Consider the following 18753-nt stretch of genomic DNA (forward strand, 5'->3'; position numbering starts at 1 on the left):
AATATATCTGTAATATCCATTAAGGAAGATTGATTGGTCGAAAATTGAAACTTCTCCCTGTTTTGGGATTTCTAGCAGTAAGATTAGGTAAATGACTATTAAATAGATTGTAAAGTTCAGGCAGGTTGAGAAAGCAAGTAAATAGAAGGTATAGTTGTTCACTTCAACTATTTGATCTTAGAGAAATTGTTCATTAATTTAGAAATCAAAAAGTACAAATGAGTATAGTATAATGTAGGACAAACATTGGTATTTCTGGCCATACAAGTTTATTTTGAAATGAATTTTATCAGATAGGCAAACTTTGTATACGAGGAAATGATCAAGTCACCATGAGAATTTTTACAAAGGAAACACAAACTTGTAATTAGTATCTATTCTAGAAAAGATATTATAAAGGTAACTTTTCAAGTTACAGGCTCCCAAGGATAATGAATGTCCTCATAATCCACAGACTAATTACTTTTCTTTGAATTTTATAATATTTCATGTCAGACAGTGAAGATGTAACTTAGAATGCCACCTTCACCTGAAAGCCTTCATCACCAGCAGACACAGTTTGCGTGCAGAAGGATGAGATGCCCCTTTGTTTGAGAAAATGCTAACCATAGTAAATAGATAGTTCTGGAAGTGGCCAACGGGCCCAATGCACAGAAGACTTCTACATCGTACATAGAAAAAGCAGAAATGGACTGAAGCCCAGGAATTTATATATATCTTAAGAATTTGATGCTAAAATTAGATGAATAAGGTCAATAATATAATTCAACAGATAAAAGCCTGAGTGTTTAAGTTCATGGAAGACAAGAATTAAAAGATGAAAGAAAATTAAAGGAGGATGACTTTATTACAGCTAAAAACAAAGGTGGAAGTTAACTCTGCTTCTCCTGGTGTAAAACTACTGAGTTCTTATGTAGATGTCTTGGATCAATACTTAGGTCTGATGTGCTGTATACTGACACATATATTAGAGATTTTGCACTACTAATGAAGTGCACTATCTCTATTCTAGATGTAGTTTTATTTACGTTATCTTTTTTGCTATTGTGATGTCATCTGTTGCCTTGTCATGTGCATTCACTCATGTATCTCATTTATGTAATGGAGGCAATGATTTTTGAAGTCGCACTAAATACATTTGTCCAAGCAATATTGTGAGTGCTTTTTTGATCATGGAAGGGACATTACACTGTAGCAGCTATACTATATCAGTAGGTGATGGAGACTCTTTAAGTAGGTTGTAGTCTGAATCATGTATTCAGTAAGTATTAAATAAGCTTAGATGATCCAGGCTCTAGTTTATAGACATGCATACTATTTATTTTAAAAATGAATATGCAACCCATGATGTTCATTATACATACTTCTGATTGATGAAAAATAACTTTCTCATGTGGAGCACCATTGAAGTGTCTGGATTTGTAGTCTTGTCAGTAGTAAGTAGAGGTAATACGCATTGCATAGTTTTGATGGCATTTAAAGATTTTAAACTAACTTTATGTAATCGTTCACCTTTATTACCTTGTCATGTTTTAGTTTTAATGAGGCAATGTAGTTGGATAGAATACTGTTTCTGTAAGTCTGTGGGTGAAATGCTCATTGTAACTGGGTTATTTGAGTTGAATGTAGAATTGGAAATGTTCTCAATGAATTGAATTTGTCAAAATAAACCAACAATAGACTGATTAGCAGCAAATAAAAGTGTTAACAGTGTACAAGAGCTGTAAAAATGACACAGTCAAAGAAGGTATAGAGTTTGAGACTTGAATACCCTCTTCCCTTCTTCAGAATTACTTACTACCCCATTAAAATTGTCCAGAGCAAATAAAACAAACAACTAGGGAAAAAAATTCATCGAAGGGGTAGATAACACAAAGTTCCTATGTGCTTAGATGTAATGTTGGGTCGTTAGTTTCTTCCTCTGTGCTGTGAGTCTGATCTTGTTTAATGAAGTTACTATTAGAGGATAAATGTAGGCTTCTGTCTTTGGCCCATCTTTTCTCTAAGTAGGTTAAGGAACCTCAAACAAAACCCTCTGTATCTGATATTCCCTAAATGTTCTCTGTTTGATGGCCAAAGCAGAATATATTAGAACAGCAGAATATATAAAACAGTTGAATGCTTTAAATTAAACAAACAAGCAAACAACCTAAACAACAACAATAACAACAACTGGATTTCTGCTTTGCAAATGCCTCTCTATATAAATGAGAGTCTTAAACCTGCAGTCGTGATCTATTATTTACAAAAATTCATTGTGTGTGATATGGGCACTAAGTGAACCTTGTAGAATGTGCTTAACAATCTAAGGTGGCGAGTGTTTGTGCAACTGCCATCCTATATGAAGCTTTTTGTCTGAAATGACCTTCTATCATTTTTATTACTGAGGCTTATAAGTGCATAGATAGACACGCAGACCTCATGTTACTGACTACAGTTATGTCTACTTCTAGGTACTTTGATATGAACTTAAGTTCATTTTAAATAATGAATTGATTCTTTTAGGGAAAATGGATTTTTCTCTTACCATTCATTGTGAATGCATTTCCTTCTTCCTTTTTTCTTTCTTCCCTACCAAACCTTTAAACTGCTTCTTTGGTAAAGGCTTTGATAAGACTTAGTTGAGCCCCCAGATCAACTTGATGGTTTTAATATCACCAAAGGCCTTATATGTCCTGTAGTGGCCTTTTTTGATATTAAAACATAATGAATTATGGTGAAGATAGGCCAAATTTATAGGCAAATTATGTGCATGAATATGTTTGAATTGGGGTGAGGGCCTAAGCAGCTGAGTATAGGCCTGTAAAAGCAGGAGGAGAGTGCAGTTGTAAGCGCTATCATAGGGAATTTGAATATTGGTAAATGCATAGTTGACTATAAGTCAAAAAGTATTTGGGGGTAACATGCATACAAATAAACCTTTTCTGTTTTGTTTTCAGGGTTTCGGTAAATCTGTAAAGGGATTCTCCACAGAGTAATGTCTTTGGTAAGGTGATATTTAATTTCATTTAGAATATACAGTGACATGAACCCATACACTTACCCACCTGCTTCATAACTTCATCTATTTTATAGTTTGATTTCAAATTAGCCTACTTTTTATTTAACCTTTTCTATAGTGACAATAAAATATATAGCTGATATTTTATTGTTTTATAAGATAATGTTGTATTATAATTATATATTTACCTAATATTTGATTATTTTATCTCTTCATTATCTATAGTATCTCCTCATAATCTCTACAGACACAAGAAAATGGAAGACAAATGTCTTTATGAAGACATTGCAGTTTTTATTAGTTTAAACCACAGGCAAATTAATTTCTTCTGTTTTTTTGTCAGCTTATATTACAATCAGTTTTTATGCTCTGAATTGTGGTTTAAGATTATATTCATAAAACTCTTTATACTTGTGGTACTTTCTTTTAGAACCATTTTTTTTTTTTTTTATAAAAGTTTGGTGTCCAATGCAGCAGACAGAAAACTCCCATACTCACAGCTGAGTGAACCTGAAAAGAAAGCAATGTGTTGATAAATTTAATACAATAGTGTCTACATTTATTACTTATTTATTTGCATTTCTGTATATGTATATGGCTGCTTCAGTTTTTGTGTACTACTTTTGTGCAGGTACCCACAGAGGCCAGAAGGCATTGAATCTCTTGGAACTAAAGTTATAGATGTTTTGTGAGCCACTTAGTATGGGTGCTAGAAAACAAACTTTGGTCCTCTGCAAGTAAGAGGTCTTTAACCACTGTGTGTAGACAGGAAGTACATGTGGATGCCAACAACTAGTGGTCAGGTGTCTTCCTGTCTCTCTCTCCACCATATATTCAGACACATGCTGTCTCATCAAACTGAGAGCTTGCTAATTCTAGTTCAGCTAGTCAGTTTGCTCCCCGGGTCATCTGTCTCTTGTTTTCAGAGCATTGTTAAGTGTGAGGGAGCTGCAAACCCACCTAGTATTGACCCGGGTACTTTATTCTCAGACATTTATGGCTATTGCTTCACCTGCTGACCATCTCCTCAGCCCTGCAAGATGGATTTTCATATTTTAGGCATATATTATCTTACTTTTTATCCACTCCTGTAAATTATATTTCACTGAATATATTGTTTACTGCTGGGATTTTTGTTTATTTATGAGGTCGGGTTGTGGTCATTATATTTTTTAGTTGGTTCTGGGCATTAAACCTAGGCTCTTGCAAATGATAGTCAACACTGTCTCTGGGTTAACTCTTTAGTTCCTAGTCCTTGCATACATACGTCCTCACTCTATAACAAGCTTTGCCTTAAGTCTTCAAGACATAATAAAAGTTTTTCATGTCTTTGCAAAATATAGATAGGGGATGCATATACTGACTGGTTTTTGAAGATGTTATCACATTATCTTTAGTGTATTATCATACTTTATAATAAGAAGCCTACAGCTTTCTCATGAATATGTTTTAGTGTATCTAAAAATGATTTTGTAGACCTCTATGATCTAATGCTGCAGAGACTGGTCATGTTTGACAATTATTTAAAAACAAAAACAAAACAAAAAAGCTCTTAGCTTAACTGTGCTGGCACATGCTGTGGTCCTAGCATGCCAGTACTCAAGAGAATGAGGCAGTAGAATCACATACTGGGTCTCTCAAGGAGACTCTGCCTCAAACCAGAAAACAAAATCTTATTTCGTAGCTACACTAGTCATATTTAAATTTTGTATTTGACATTCTGTTTGCAAGGTTCTACTGGACAGGAATATTTTTTTTCTTTTACTACTAATCATAAAGCAATAAAACGCCTCAGTAAGCACTGTTACAAAAGAGAATATGAGGTTATGTTATCAGCCTAGGACATAGTAGGCTGCTATAAAAAGTATATGCCTTTTGTTATAGATACTAGATACAGCTTATTGCATCACCTCAATCAAGGATACAGATCCCTGATGTAAAGTTATGTCCAAGTGCCTTTAAGTACTGTTTGCTTTGTGGATTTTGTTTCGTTTCCATTTTACCACCTACCAGGGATACACATTCACTTATCATTCCCCTTTTCCAGCCCTGTTAATTCTTCCCTAAAAATGTTTGTCTCTTAAATTCAAAATGGTTTCAGTGCCTCCTACCCTCTATAGACTACTCTTAGGGACATCACATTGAACTGTCATCAAGGAAAACAAATAGACTACTTGATTACTTGGAAATATGAGTCAATTTATATATAATGTTTACAGATAATTTTTATTGAAGACTACATTAACCTAACTTGTAAGAGAATTGAGTATATATAAAAATCAATGTATTGATTTATATTGAAAATAGTAACTTACCTATTAAATGGGTAGTGACTAATTCTCATGGAATGACAAATTAATGATTGAAAAAATGTTTTTGTTGTTTATTTGTTTGCGCGTTTGAGTAAGCAGTTAGGTAGATAGATACTGGTTTATATCCCTAAGCTCTGCTAGGTCTCCCATTCATCACAGTATTAGGGACATACTTGTTAAGTTAGAATACTGGGTCCATTTTCAGAGCTTAGGCCCAGATCTTTTTTTCTGTTTCTTTTGCTGAGCTTCATCATAATTGATGGGTCCTTGAGAGCACAGAGCTTTAGTCATCCCTGTGGGCTTCCAGAGATGTTCTCACATTTACCTATCTCCGTCAGGAAGATTCTTTAGAGCTGTAACATTGATGATACACATAGTTGAAAGAATTTCCTTCCAGTTTTGCTTCCGCTTGTATGCTAGCTTCTGAATTTTGATGGATTTTTTTGTACTTTATTATTAAAGAAATATAATTAGTATTTAAGCTGTTATAGGCTGATGTATTGATTTCAGAAGATGAACAGAATTGTTTCAAGAAAGCTAGTTGATGTCAATACTATAATCATCTGAAGTTGTACATTGTTATCTTTTGTCACTACCCCTTTCCCCATGAAGTCATTTTCTTAGGATAAAAATGTTAAAGTGAAATATTTCAAGCTTGGTAATTTACAGGTATTATCATAATATTGAAAAATATAAAGTGCCTACTAAATTAGCTTATTCTTTCATTCTTTAGGCCTCAGTAGCACCTTATACATACACATCCCTAAATCTACTTAAGGAAGGCACTTTTGTCAATGTCTGTGGTGTTGTGAAGTTCTTTAAGCCTCCGTACTTAAGCAAAGGAACAGGTAAGTATTAAGAGGGAAGTTGTTTTATGAACAAGAGCTTCATTGCTGGACTCAGGACCACAACTGCTTTTGTGAACTGCGTCTTAGAACGATTTCATTCCTGATTTTCAGATGCCAAGCAATACTGAAAGTCTTTGGTCATTTTAATTCATGACACAAATGTAGTCGTTGGATTTCTGAGTTTTGTTCAACGAAATACAAATAAAATTTTTGGAAAGGTGACATGAAAACATAAGTATAAATTTTTTGTATGAAGGTAAATATGTTACAAAATACTGAAAATTCCAATACTGTAACAGTTGCACATCAGTCACTCTCAAGTCTGGCACAGAAACGAAATACAGAAATTAAAAAAAAAACCCAGCTAACTATAGCATGCATTAATGGATACATGTGTAGAGTGTCTTAAGATTAAGATGATAAGGTCTGCTGGGAGAGGAAGTGAAAGAGGTTTTTTTTTTTTGTTTTTTTGTTTGTTTTTTCCAGACAGGGTTTCTCTGTATAGCCCTGGCTGTCCTGGAACTCTGTAGACCAGGCTGGCCTCAAACTCAGAAAACCGCCTGCCTCTGCCTCACAAGTGCTGGGATTAAAGGCGTGCGCCACCACCGCCCGGCGAAAGAGTATTTTTTTTAAAGATCTATTTATTTATTTTATGTGAATACATCCATGTCTTTAGATGCACTAGAAGAGGGCATCAGATCCTATTACAGATGGTTGTGAGCCACCATGTGGTTGCTGGGAATTGAACTCAGGACCTCTGGAAGAGCGGTCAGTGAGTGTTCTTAACCTCTGAGCCATTTCTCCAGCCCAGAAAGAGTATTGTTGTGTGATGAAATACTTCACCTGCTGACCATCTCTTCAGCCTTTGCATCATCTTCTCCCTCCAGTTCCTGCCCTGACTTCCATCAGTGAGACTGTAAGCTATGTGGTAAAATAAACTCTTCCTCAAGTTGCTTTTGACCATGGTGTTTCATCACAGCAATAGATCCCCAACTAAAACATTCCCTACCCCGATTTCTTTAATTTTTCAGTGTTCTTTAGAGGAGGCCATATGTTCCAATACATTTTTTGATAAGTATGTTTTAAGTGTCAACATCCCTTTATTCTTCCTTTAAACTTCAGAATCTGTAAATCATTACAAAGTATTGAACAAAATAAAAACCAAGGAAAATCAAATGGTTTTGAATTTCTCTGACTGTTTGGTACTATTGCTCCACAAATGGGCCTATTAATTCTTTTCTCATTTATTACAAAACTACTGGACTGTCTCCTGCTAATTTCTTGTTTTAGGAGATGGATTTTGGCCCTGGCCATCTTGGTCAGATTTATGCTGAACCTCACTTTCTCCTCCTATTGTATAAGTATCCTAGATGCAGTTTCCTTTCTGTGGCTTCACCTGTAAATTCTGAAGCCCAGATTCTGGGTAAGGGTTCTGAGAGGTAGGGTCTTAATCCTGCCTTTGCTTCCTACTCAGGCCTGTGCTTTGATTTTCTGCAAGCTGATGGGTAGATCTTAGCAATGACATCATAGGTGCACTACATGTGGCTGTCAGTATTTTTAGGAAGGGAATATTTTAGATCAGATCTTATTTTACTGTGGAAAATATTATTTCTTTAGAACTTCATTGCTTTGTTTTCCTTATTGACTGTTATTCATTCATTTAAAAATATCTACACTAATTTACTTTGGGGGTTATTTGATGAGGATGGATTTCTTTCTACCTCCTTGATTTTAAAGTGATTAAAGTTATTACTTCTCCAGAAAATCAGTGTAGAATATTTATATTTATTTCCTTTTATATTTTAAGGTTGATTTTTACAGTTTGTTGTATCTTTATTAAAAGAAAATAATAGGGAAGAGTAATACTTCTTTGGCATTCTTAAATAAGCATATTCTTATTTTATAAGCACTTTCAATTACCTTAATTTGTGTTATTTTTTTTCCCCAGATTATTGTTCTGTTGTAACAATTGTGGACCAGACAAATGTGAAGTTAACGTGCATGCTCTTTAGTAGAAACTACAATGCCCTTCCCAGCATTTATAAAGTTGGAGACATTATTTGCATCCGTGGGCTGAAGGTGTGCTTTGTACATTCTATAGTAAACATTCACTAGAGACATCTACTTGTAGTACTTATATGGCTTGTTACAGAGAGACATTAAACATTGAGACAAATGTAAATGGTATTAGGCATCAGTTATTTAAATGAATCACCTGCCTTCTTTCCCAAGATGTGCTTCCGAAACTGTGATGGGTTCCTGTTTGTCTTCTCACTTCCAAATTTAATTGATTGTATCAAGTTTCCACATAGAATTTGTCAAGGATGAAAGCGTAGATCCTTGTCTCTTTTTGATTTAATTTTATTTAAGTGTGGGTCTTACTGTTGCTCTAGCTGACTTCAGACCCCTGAAACATGAGCTGTGTAGTTCTGATAAGCTGAGGAGGAGAAGATTAAAATTCACTTCAGCTAAAAGAACATGAGGAGTCTGTTTTTTACCCATAGGTACTTGCCTGAAAGCTATGCTGTTCATCATTCAAGGATTGTAAAATGAGGGAACTAGAGAGATGCAAGAGTTGGGTTATTGCAGAGCCAGCTTAGTGAGGCTAAAATAACTTTATACCTCATTAACAATTACTTTTTAAAAAAATTTTATGACAAATTATTATCAAATGCACCTTATAAAAAGAAAAGTTCAGTTTGGCTCAGTCTCATGGTAAAGATGTTGTTGGCATTATTCCTCACATGGCTGCCAGAGCAGGAGGCAGAGAAAAAAAGAATAGAACTAGAGGTGACAGATGCCTAGCTCCAACACCTAGGGCCATGTTCCAGAGCAGCCACAAGCATTACTACCATGGGAGCCCTTTTTCCTGTAGGAACACTTCTCCTGTACGTCTGTCAAAACCTACAGACTCCATAAAGTAGGCTGTTTGCAGGGTGAATTTCACTGGAAAGAAAGGGCTTTGTGAAAACCTTGAGTGTCATACCAATTCACCCTAAGAAAGTGTAATTTAAGTTTTTGTTCATTTCAGGAGCTCAGCTAGTGACATGTCAAAATGAACAAAACTCTGCCCATCATGGGAAGGTAACATAATTCAGAACCATTCCAGTGAAATACTACAGTGACTAATCAAGAAGAAAAAAATTATTAAACATGAATAGAAGAGCTTAGAAGAAGATAGTTTTTAAAAGCAAGTGAACTTTGCAAACAGATTTCATAGGGGGCCAGATATGAGTCTATTAAACAATAACTTCCTAGTAGATATTGTAATTTTTTCTTAAAAATTAAGCAAAGTACTTTCAGCAAATTAAAAAAAAAAATAGCTAAAAAGAATAAAAAGAAACTAATAGAAAAAGAGAAATATAATCTGTAAAAGAAGCAAGTAGAAATTCAATATGTAACAGGAACAGCAAATGAAAAGTATACTGGATTGGTTAATAAGGATTAGACATTGAAGATAAATTCAAAGACATTACCAGGTATGAAGAACAAGTACTAAATAAAAATAAATAGACCGCAATGGACTCTTGGGACAATATCTAGTAATGTAATCTGTAATTTAAGATACCCAGAGAGGAGAAATGAATGGGGATACATAGGTGAGAGAGCATACACATGCACACCTTCCCCCCACACACACATATGGCACACATGTGTCCACATGCGTATATATATCCAGTCTTGAAAAGTCAAAGCATTGGGGAACCATATACTATATGGAGTACAGTAGCAATGATTTTTGATAATTAATTTACCTCTATTTTAATGTCTCAAAATATTCTTCGGTAACTAACATGGAGGCGTTTCAACTAGAAGGTTGTTTAGGGTTGACAAACTATTTGAGAATGAATAAATATGAATATATATATATGTATATGTAGTATAGAATATATAATATGTATATTCTAGTAATTTCACTAAGATAAATTATTATTTTAAACATGAACAGTTATGTAAGATGATGGGGCAAAAACTGCTGTTGTGTAGTAGAGTGTGTGAAGGGCAGGGGGTTGGAAAGCAGGAAGTTTCTGGTAAAAAAAAAAAATACAGTGCTTCAATGCCGACTGAGACACAGGAGCCATTTTTACCCAAAGAAGTAAATGAAACTTTAAGAATTCCAAAGGAAGAAAGAACAAGGGACAATAGGAAGTAGTTGTTAAAAAGCCGAGTCAAGGATATAAGGGAGATTGCTCTGGGCAGAGCTCCTGTACCAATGATGTTTTTATAGTGAATGTGTCCTGATTACCAGGAAAGCATAAAAATAAAAAAACAAGCATTATGTGCTGCCTACAAAGAGTACTTTGAATATGAAGACACAAATTATAACTAAAATGATAGGAAATAAATTAGCAAGCAACAAGAAAATGAAATAATATCGTATTATCAGACATGAAGTACTACCAGAGATTTGTGAAGAAAAAGGGAGTATTTTATTTGAACAAGAACTAGTTCATGGAAAAAATACTAACACCACATATTTTATAGTTGTGCATTTAATAAAGGAGCCTTAGGACTCAATGCAGCAAAAGTTGTTTGGACATGGTCCAGCATGCTCAGTCAAGGATGAGTTAGCCTCTACTGCATGTGCTTGCTTTACACATTTGTGGATTCTATTTTCACTATACCACATAAATAACTGTCATAACATACGTTAGTTAAAGTCATACTTTAATAAATTAAACACATAAATGTAACAATGCAAGTTTGGTAGAATCAGGGTAACTGTTATCTCCTGTTTAAGTTTTTGTATTTTAAAATTTGTTCCTTGTGTACCCTGATACAGTATCAGTTGGTTGTATTGTTTCTTGAGTTAATTCAGTCAGGAATAATAAGGTTTCCCTCTGCTTCTCTCTCTCTCTCTCTCTCTCTCTCTCTCTCTCTCTCTCTCTCTCTCTCTCTCTCTCTCACACACACACACACACACAAAAACCTTTTAACATCTGAAGGTTTTGGTTTCTGAGTTATATATATATTTTTTTGATTTCTACTTTTTCTCACATTCTTAGATCCAAGCATATAAAAATAAGCTTCAGGGAATCAGCAAGATTGGTTCTGCATCTTTGACATTTGATGGCACCGTAGGGGCTCCTGTCATACCTCGTACTTTAAGCAAGACCTTTAACTTCACTGCTCTGGACCACAATATGGTAGAAGCCTTGCGGACTTGGGCATCCACACACATTTCAACTTCTGCCAACTTACTGCAGCTTTGTGATACTCAACCCATGAAGTATTATGACCTGACTTGTCAGCTCCTGGGCAAAGCAGAAGTGGATGGAGTGTCGTTTCTTCTAAAGGTATATTTTAAATATTTCAAACTATACCTTAGTGCCACCTATGTGTCGATATAAGGAGCCTGCAGCACTTGACTAGAGCCTTTCCAGACTATTTTATATAGAGGTAAAGTTCTCCATGCTGTTTTTGAGAAGCCCCCTATTGATGCTGCTCTACTACATTTTCTGTTCTTTTCCTCCTGAACAAACAGTGTTGTCAGATGTGTGTTTTACAAACTTTGTGACATGCTGAATGTATTTCTTATTCTCTTTAGTGCAACGCCTGTGTATTTCTGCTGCTTTATGAAAGTCAGCTATGAGCCACTGCCTGGCTTATGGGGATGCATAAAACACTGAGATATTTCTTGTCACACGTGTTTTTAAGTCACCTAGAAAACAGTCACATAATTGCTCAGGAGTGACCTTTAGAAAGTAGTTAATAAATCATATTCCTTGTTAAAGGATGTTTTAGGCAGCACCACATTGACCGAGAGCCTATGCTTAATTCTCTGTCATCTGTAATAATCAAAGAAGTAATGGAGTATCATGGTGCTTAGACAAGACTCGTGACTTTGCTGGAACATTTCAAAGGAACACTGAAAAATAGAAATCACTGGATAAAATACCTGGAAATCACTGTGTAGACTAGGCTGGCTTCAAACTCACCAAGATCTGCCTACATCTCTCTTCCTGGTGCTAGGAATTAAGGTGTGTGCTAATACTCCTGGCCCCAGACATGATTTTTTAATTAAAATTTATAAGAAGAGGAATGCAGAGATTATTCTTTCTAAATTATACTTGGTTAGTATGCAAAATAATGTTTCTTTTTTCCAGCCTTAGTACAATACTAATTTTGCCCACTTCTTTAGTTGTTGTGATGTATCCATTTCAGTTTTTCTCAGCAGCCATGTGTTCTAGAATCATTTCTGTTAAAAGACACTGATCGTACACAATCTAGGAGACAAAAGGGTTTATCTGGTTTAAACTTCTAGATCACAATCCTGAGGCAAGTCAGGGCAGATACTGAAGCAGGATCTTCAAGCTTGCTATGCCACACTGAATTACCTCTAAATTTTAATGAAGAATTTATGTACAACTAAGGAAATACAGCAGAAAACATGGAGGCTGCTGTTACCTGTTTGTTGGCTTAAAAACTGGCTTCAGCCAGCTTTCTTACTTGGTTCAGGAATGCCTACCTAAACATAATGTTACCCACTGTGAACTTGCCCCTCTTTTGTCCATCAACAATCAAAACCCTGCTGCAGATAGTGTAGTATTCCCCACAAATAGGAACATGGAGCTGTCTGATCTTTGTAGATAAGACTGAGGCTCTCTTCTCAGATGAATCTGGGCTGTGTCAAGTTGACAGTTAAAATTAATTAGAAGAACACGTTTACTAATGGTTTAAGAACTATTTTTTAACTACACATATGTACATGGGAATGGCCACATTTATGCAGGTGCCTGCAGAAGCAAGAAGAGTGTGTCTCATCCTCTACTGGTCGAGTTAACAAGCAGTTAGATGCTTGACATGTGGTTGAAACCAAACTTATGGCTTCTACAAGAAGAATATGCATTGTCAACTACTGAGTCACCTCTCCAGTGTTCAGTCATATTTTTTTAATTTTTATTTTATATTTTATTTACATTTCAGATGCCATCCCCTTTCCCCATTTCCCCTCCCTAGAAAACCCCAATCTCATTCCCCCTTTTCCTTTTTGCTTTTATACAATTTTTTAAAAATGTTAATCAAAGGCTTTATAAGTTTGGTAATGCTCAATCAGAAGTGTAACCCAATACCCAACCTAGATATATAAACTATCTTTGACTGGTGGAGACACGTGAACATCTACCTCCATGCTCCCCCCTCTCTTTCTCTCTCTTTCTTTCTCTCATCACCTAGCTTCTCCTCTCCTTCATCTTCTCCTCTCCTTACTCCATCTCTTCCTCTCGGTACTCCTTCCCCCTTAGCTCCTCCTACATATCACCCTTCCTGTTAAAATGAAACTTTTCTCTCAAAATACAACTAGAGCATAATTATTCCTAATTGTACCAGTGAGGTACCAGATAGTCCTAATACCCAGTCCATCATTCTGTTGACTAACCAGGACCTCTGTCATCTCTCCTAACTAAAACACTTAGTTTTGAACCTGGCTTTTTTCTTGGCTTAAGAATGAATGTCAGCTGAAAAGCATCCACTCAGATCTTTTCTCTCAAAGTAAATAGCAAGGATTGGCTATGAGACTATAGGTCTTCAACCCCATCAGAAATCCAGAATGACTTGAGTTAACTGAAATTATGGGAAGCACTAAGCATAGCTTCTAAAACTTAGACAATTTATAGAGACCGCTGAACACCTGGAAAGCCCCTATACTACCGAATGTTGGAGCATCAAATCTTCAGCCTTCTGGCCCAGAATCATCTGACAGACCTTAGTGATGCAGAATTATTAAGAGCTGATTACTCTGTCTAGGCAGATATAATCAGTCGACTATTCTGCAAGTGCGTCCTTTTCTGGACAGTAATTTGTAGATGGAAAGAGGCAATTCTTGCCTAGTGGCTGTCACCGCACAACTGGAGTAACTCCAAGGATGCTCAATTTCTTCTTAGAATCCACGACAGGAAGTTGTCAGGAGCAGACAGGTCTCTAATCAAAATGAACATTAATATAGAAATATTTGTAATGTCAATTCTATGGACTTCTGATGTTTTGAAAACCAACTATCCATGTAAGGTAACCTGGACTGTTGTCTGTTAACTCCTCTCAGCTATTTCTAAATAAAATATGGAAAACACTCTAACAATAAACTCAAAGCCATGAATTTGCTATAGTCCCTTAACTCACAGTCTAACCATCCCAAATCAGTTAAAAAAGTTAAAGAAGGACTGGGTCTAAGCCTTGTATTCCTAAATGTGTTATACAGGCACAATGCCCATGAGAGTATCAATATTCATCTCCCTTTTATATCAATAAGAAGCTTGTACCAATGAAAACCTTAAATTTGAAATCAAAGTAAATTTTGTACCATTTAAGAAATTATAGCTTCATCTTGATATTAATTATACAGATTTCTATCAATAGTTTATGGCTATGCAATAAGTCCTAGCTAATCCTGCCTGTTCCAACAAAACTACTACTTTTCCCTAGAAAGACAGACCATTATTAACCACCTTAGTCCCCAAGCCCAGGGAATAGGGGCGCTGACTCTTCTTTAACTTCTTCAAGCTGATTACAGGCATTGAGATATTAAAAGAGGGGTCGGGGGAAGAGTAAATTGATAAGCCTCTGATGCTGTGACTTCACTGCATCCAGATGGAATTCTAGGACATCGGAGGTTTGGGCAAGTCTGCTCAGTATGCTTGATGAGTAGATAGATACACCAAGTCTGTGTATTCTGCAATATACAATTCTCAGAACAAGTTTTAGTATCAAGAAAAAAATTTTTTTTTCCTAGAGGGCTGCCGTTTTTTAAAAGATGTTGGTTCTAACAACTTTTCTTTTTTTTCCCCCTTTTCAAAATTGGTTGCAATATTTACATTTCAAATTTTATCTCCTTATCCCATGTCCCCCACCACCCAGGAACCCCTTATCCCATCTCCCCTGCTTGTGTTTCTATAAGTGTGTGATTTTCCAGTTTCTATGATGCTGTTTCCATTAACATGAACTGCCTTCTAATTTTCTAAATCCTACCCCTCCCAACTACACCCTCCCTACACTCTTATCCCCCTCCTCCCCACCCCCCCCCCCGTGTTCATTTTTTATGGGACCAAGAAACTCCTCTCCCACCTATGCCCAACAAGGCCATCCTTCCATACATATACCGCTGGAGTCTTGGGTCCCTCCCTATGTGCTCCCAGGCTGGTGGTTTAGACCCTGGGGGGCTCTGGTTGTTTGGTATTGTTGCTTTCCTTCTGGGGTCCCAAACCCTTTCTGCTCCTTCAGTCTTCTCTCTAAGTTCTTCATTGGGAAACCTTTGATCATATCAGTGGTTAACTGTGAGCATTGTCCTCTGAGTGTATTAGTCTTTGGCAGACCTGTAAGGAGACAGCTATATAATGTTCTTGACAGCATGCACTTCAGGCCATCCACATCAGTGTCTAGCTTAGGTGACTGTACATGGGATGAATACCCAGGTGGAATGGTCTCCTGATGGCTCCTCCTTCAGTTTCTGTCCCATGTTTTGTTTCCATATTTGCTCCCTTGAGTGTTTTTGTTACTCGTTCTAAGTAGACCTGAGGCATCCCCTCTTGGTCTTCCTTCTTCATGAGCTTCATGTGGTCTGCCGGCTGACTCTTCTCTAATCCAAGCTTTTGGCCTAACATCTGCTTAACAGTGAGTAAATACCACGTGTGTTCTTTTGTGATTGGGTTAACTCACTCAGGATGATAATTTCTAGATCCATCCATTTACCTAAAAGTTTCTCGAATTCATTATTTTTAATAGCTGAGTAATGCTCCATTGTGTATATGTACCACATTTTTTACATCCATTCCTTTGTTGAGGAACATCTTGGTTCTTTCCAGCTTCTGGCTGTTATAAAAAAGGCTGCTATGAACATAGTGGAGCATATGTCCTTATTATATGTTGGAGCATCTTCTGGGTATATGCCCAGGAATGCTATAGCTGGATCCTCAGGTAATGCTATGTCCAGTTTTCTGAGGAACCACCAGATTGATTTTCAGAGTGGTTGTACCAGCTTGCAATCCCACCAAAAATTGAGGGGTGTTCCTCTTTCTCTACATCCTCGCCAGTATCTACTATCACCTGAGTTTTTGATCTTAGCCATTCTGATTGGTGTGAGGTGATATCTCAGGGTTGTTTTGATTTGCATTTCCATGATGACTAAGGATGTTGAGCATTTCTTAAGGTGCTTCTCAGCCATTTGAGTTTCCTCAGTTGAGAATTCTTTGTTTAGCTCTGTACCCCATGTTTTAATAGGGTTATTTGGTTGTCTGGAGTCTAATTTCTTGAGTTCTTTGTATATCTTGGATATTAGCCCTCTATAGGATGTAGGATTGGTTAAGATCTTTTCCCAATCTGTTGGTTGCCATTTTGTCTTATTGACAGTGTCCTTTGCCTTTCAGAAGCTTTGCAGTTTTATGAGGTCCCATTTGTCAATTCTTGATCTTAGAGCATAAGCCATTGGTGTTCTGTTCAGGAACTTTTCCCCTGTTCCTAGGTATTTGAGGGTCTTTCCCACCTTCTCTTCTATTAGTTTTAGTGTATCTGGTTTTAAGTGAAGGTCTTTTATCCACTTGGATTTGAGCTTTGTACAGGGAGATATGAATGGATTGATTTGCATCCTTCTACATGTTGACCTCCAGTTGAACCAGCACCATTTGCTGAAAATGCTGTCCTTTTTCCACTGGATGGTTTTAGCTCCTTTGTTAAATATCAAGTGACCATAGGTGTGTGGGCTCATTTCTGGATCTTCAATTTTATTCCATTGATCTTCCTGCCTGTCTCTGTACCAACACCATGCAGTCTTTATTACTAGTGCCCTGTAGTATAGTTTGAGGTCAGGGACATTGATTCCCCCAGAAGTTCTTTTGTTGTTGAGAATAGTTCTTGCTATCCTGGGTTTTTTGTTGTTCCAAATAAATTTGCAAATTGCTTTTTCTATCTCTATGAAGAATTGATTTGGAATTTTGATGCAGATTGCATTGAATCTATAGATTGCTTTTGGCAAGATGGCCATTTTTTACTAAATTAATCCTGCTGAACTAGGAGCATGGGAGATCTTTCCATTTTCTGAGATCTTCTTCTGTTTCTTTCTTCAGAGACTTGAAGTTCTTGTCATACAGATCTTTCACTTGCTTAGTTAGATTCACTGCAAGATACTTTATATTATTTGTAACTATTGTGAAGGGTGTTATTTCCCTAATTTCTTTCTCATCCTGTTTATTTTTTGAGTATAGGAAGGCTACTGATTTGTTTGACTTTATTTTATATCCAGCCACTTTACTGAAGTTGTTTATTAGGTTTAGGAGTTCTCTGGTGGAAGTTTTAGGGTCACTTAAGTATACTATCATATTATCTGCAAATAGTGAAATTTTGACTACTTCTTTTCCTATTTGTATCCCTTTGACTTCCTTTTGTTGACTAATTGCTCTACCTAGGACTTCCAGTACTATATTGAATAGGTAGGGTGAGAGTGGGCAGCCTTGTCTGGTCCCTGATCTTAGTGGGATTGCTTCAAGTTTCTCTCCATTTAGTTTGATGTTGGCTACTGGCTTGCTGTATATTGCTTTTACTATGTTTAGGTATGGACCATGAATTCCTAATCTTTCCAAGAATTTTAACATGAAGGAATGTTGAATTTGTCAAATCCTTTCTCAGCATCTAATGAGATGATCATGTGGTTTTTTTCATTGAGTTTATTTATGTAGTGGATTAAATTGATGGATTTCTGAATATTGAACCATCCCTGCATTCCTGGGATAAAGCCTACTTGATCATGATGGATGATTGCTTTGATGTGTTGTTGGATTCGGTTTGCAAGAATTTTATTGAGTATTTTTGCATATTCTTAAGACAGATTGGTCTGTAGTTCTCTTTCTTTGTTGGGTCTTTGTGAGGCTTAGGTATGAGTGTAATTGTAGCTTCATAGAACGAATTGGGTATTGTTTCTTCTGTTCCTATTCTGTGAAATAGTTTGAAGAGAATTGGTATTAGGTCTTCCTTGAAGTTCTGATAGAATTCTGCACTAAAACGATGTGGCCCCGAATTTTTTTTTGGTGGGGAGATTTTTAATGACTGCTTCTATTTCTTTAGGAGTTATGTGACTGTTTAGGTGGTTTATCTGCTCCTCGTTTAACTTTGGTACCTGGTATCTATCTAGAAAATTGTCCATTTCATCCAGATTTTCCAATTTTGTTGAGTATAGGCCTTTGTAGTAGGATCTGATGATTTTTTTTTAATTTCCTCTGTTTCTGTTTTTATGTCTCCCTTTTCAGTTCTGATTTTATTAATTTGAGTACTGTCTCTGCGCCCTTTGGTTAGTCTGGCTAAGGGTTTGTCTATCTTGTTGATTTTTCTCAAAGAACCAGCTCCTGGTTTTGTTGATATTTTGTATAGTTCTTTCTGTTTCAACTTGGTTGATTTCAGCCCTGAGTTTGATTATTTCCTGCCGTCTACTCCTCTTGGGTATATTAGCTTCTTTTTGTTCTAAGGCTTTCAGGTGTGCTGTCAAGTTATTTATGTATGCTCTTTCCATTTTCTTTTTGTGGTCACTTAGAGCTATGATTTTTCCTCTTAGTACTGCTTTCATGGAGTCCCACAAATTTTGATATGATGTGTCCTCATTTTTATTTCAATC

At 36.3% G+C, this 18753-nt stretch overlaps 1 protein-coding gene across 1 annotated transcript in view; it reads left to right on the forward strand.

Annotated features, from left to right (window-relative positions):
• The window catches only part of LOC117717516 (protection of telomeres protein 1-like), a 62452-nt gene that overhangs the window by 5536 nt on the left and 38163 nt on the right, over window positions 1-18753 (forward strand). The window contains exons 2-5 of the mRNA XM_034514737.2: window positions 2940-2986; window positions 6047-6161; window positions 8110-8240; window positions 11168-11458. Of these exons, the coding sequence (XP_034370628.1) occupies window positions 2978-2986; window positions 6047-6161; window positions 8110-8240; window positions 11168-11458 (546 nt within the window). The 5' untranslated portion in view covers window positions 2940-2977. The remainder of the gene's footprint in view (window positions 1-2939; window positions 2987-6046; window positions 6162-8109; window positions 8241-11167; window positions 11459-18753) is intronic.

Source organism: Arvicanthis niloticus, chromosome 12, assembly GCF_011762505.2.
Source record: "Arvicanthis niloticus isolate mArvNil1 chromosome 12, mArvNil1.pat.X, whole genome shotgun sequence".
In the NCBI taxonomy this organism is placed as follows: domain Eukaryota; kingdom Metazoa; phylum Chordata; class Mammalia; order Rodentia; family Muridae; genus Arvicanthis; species Arvicanthis niloticus.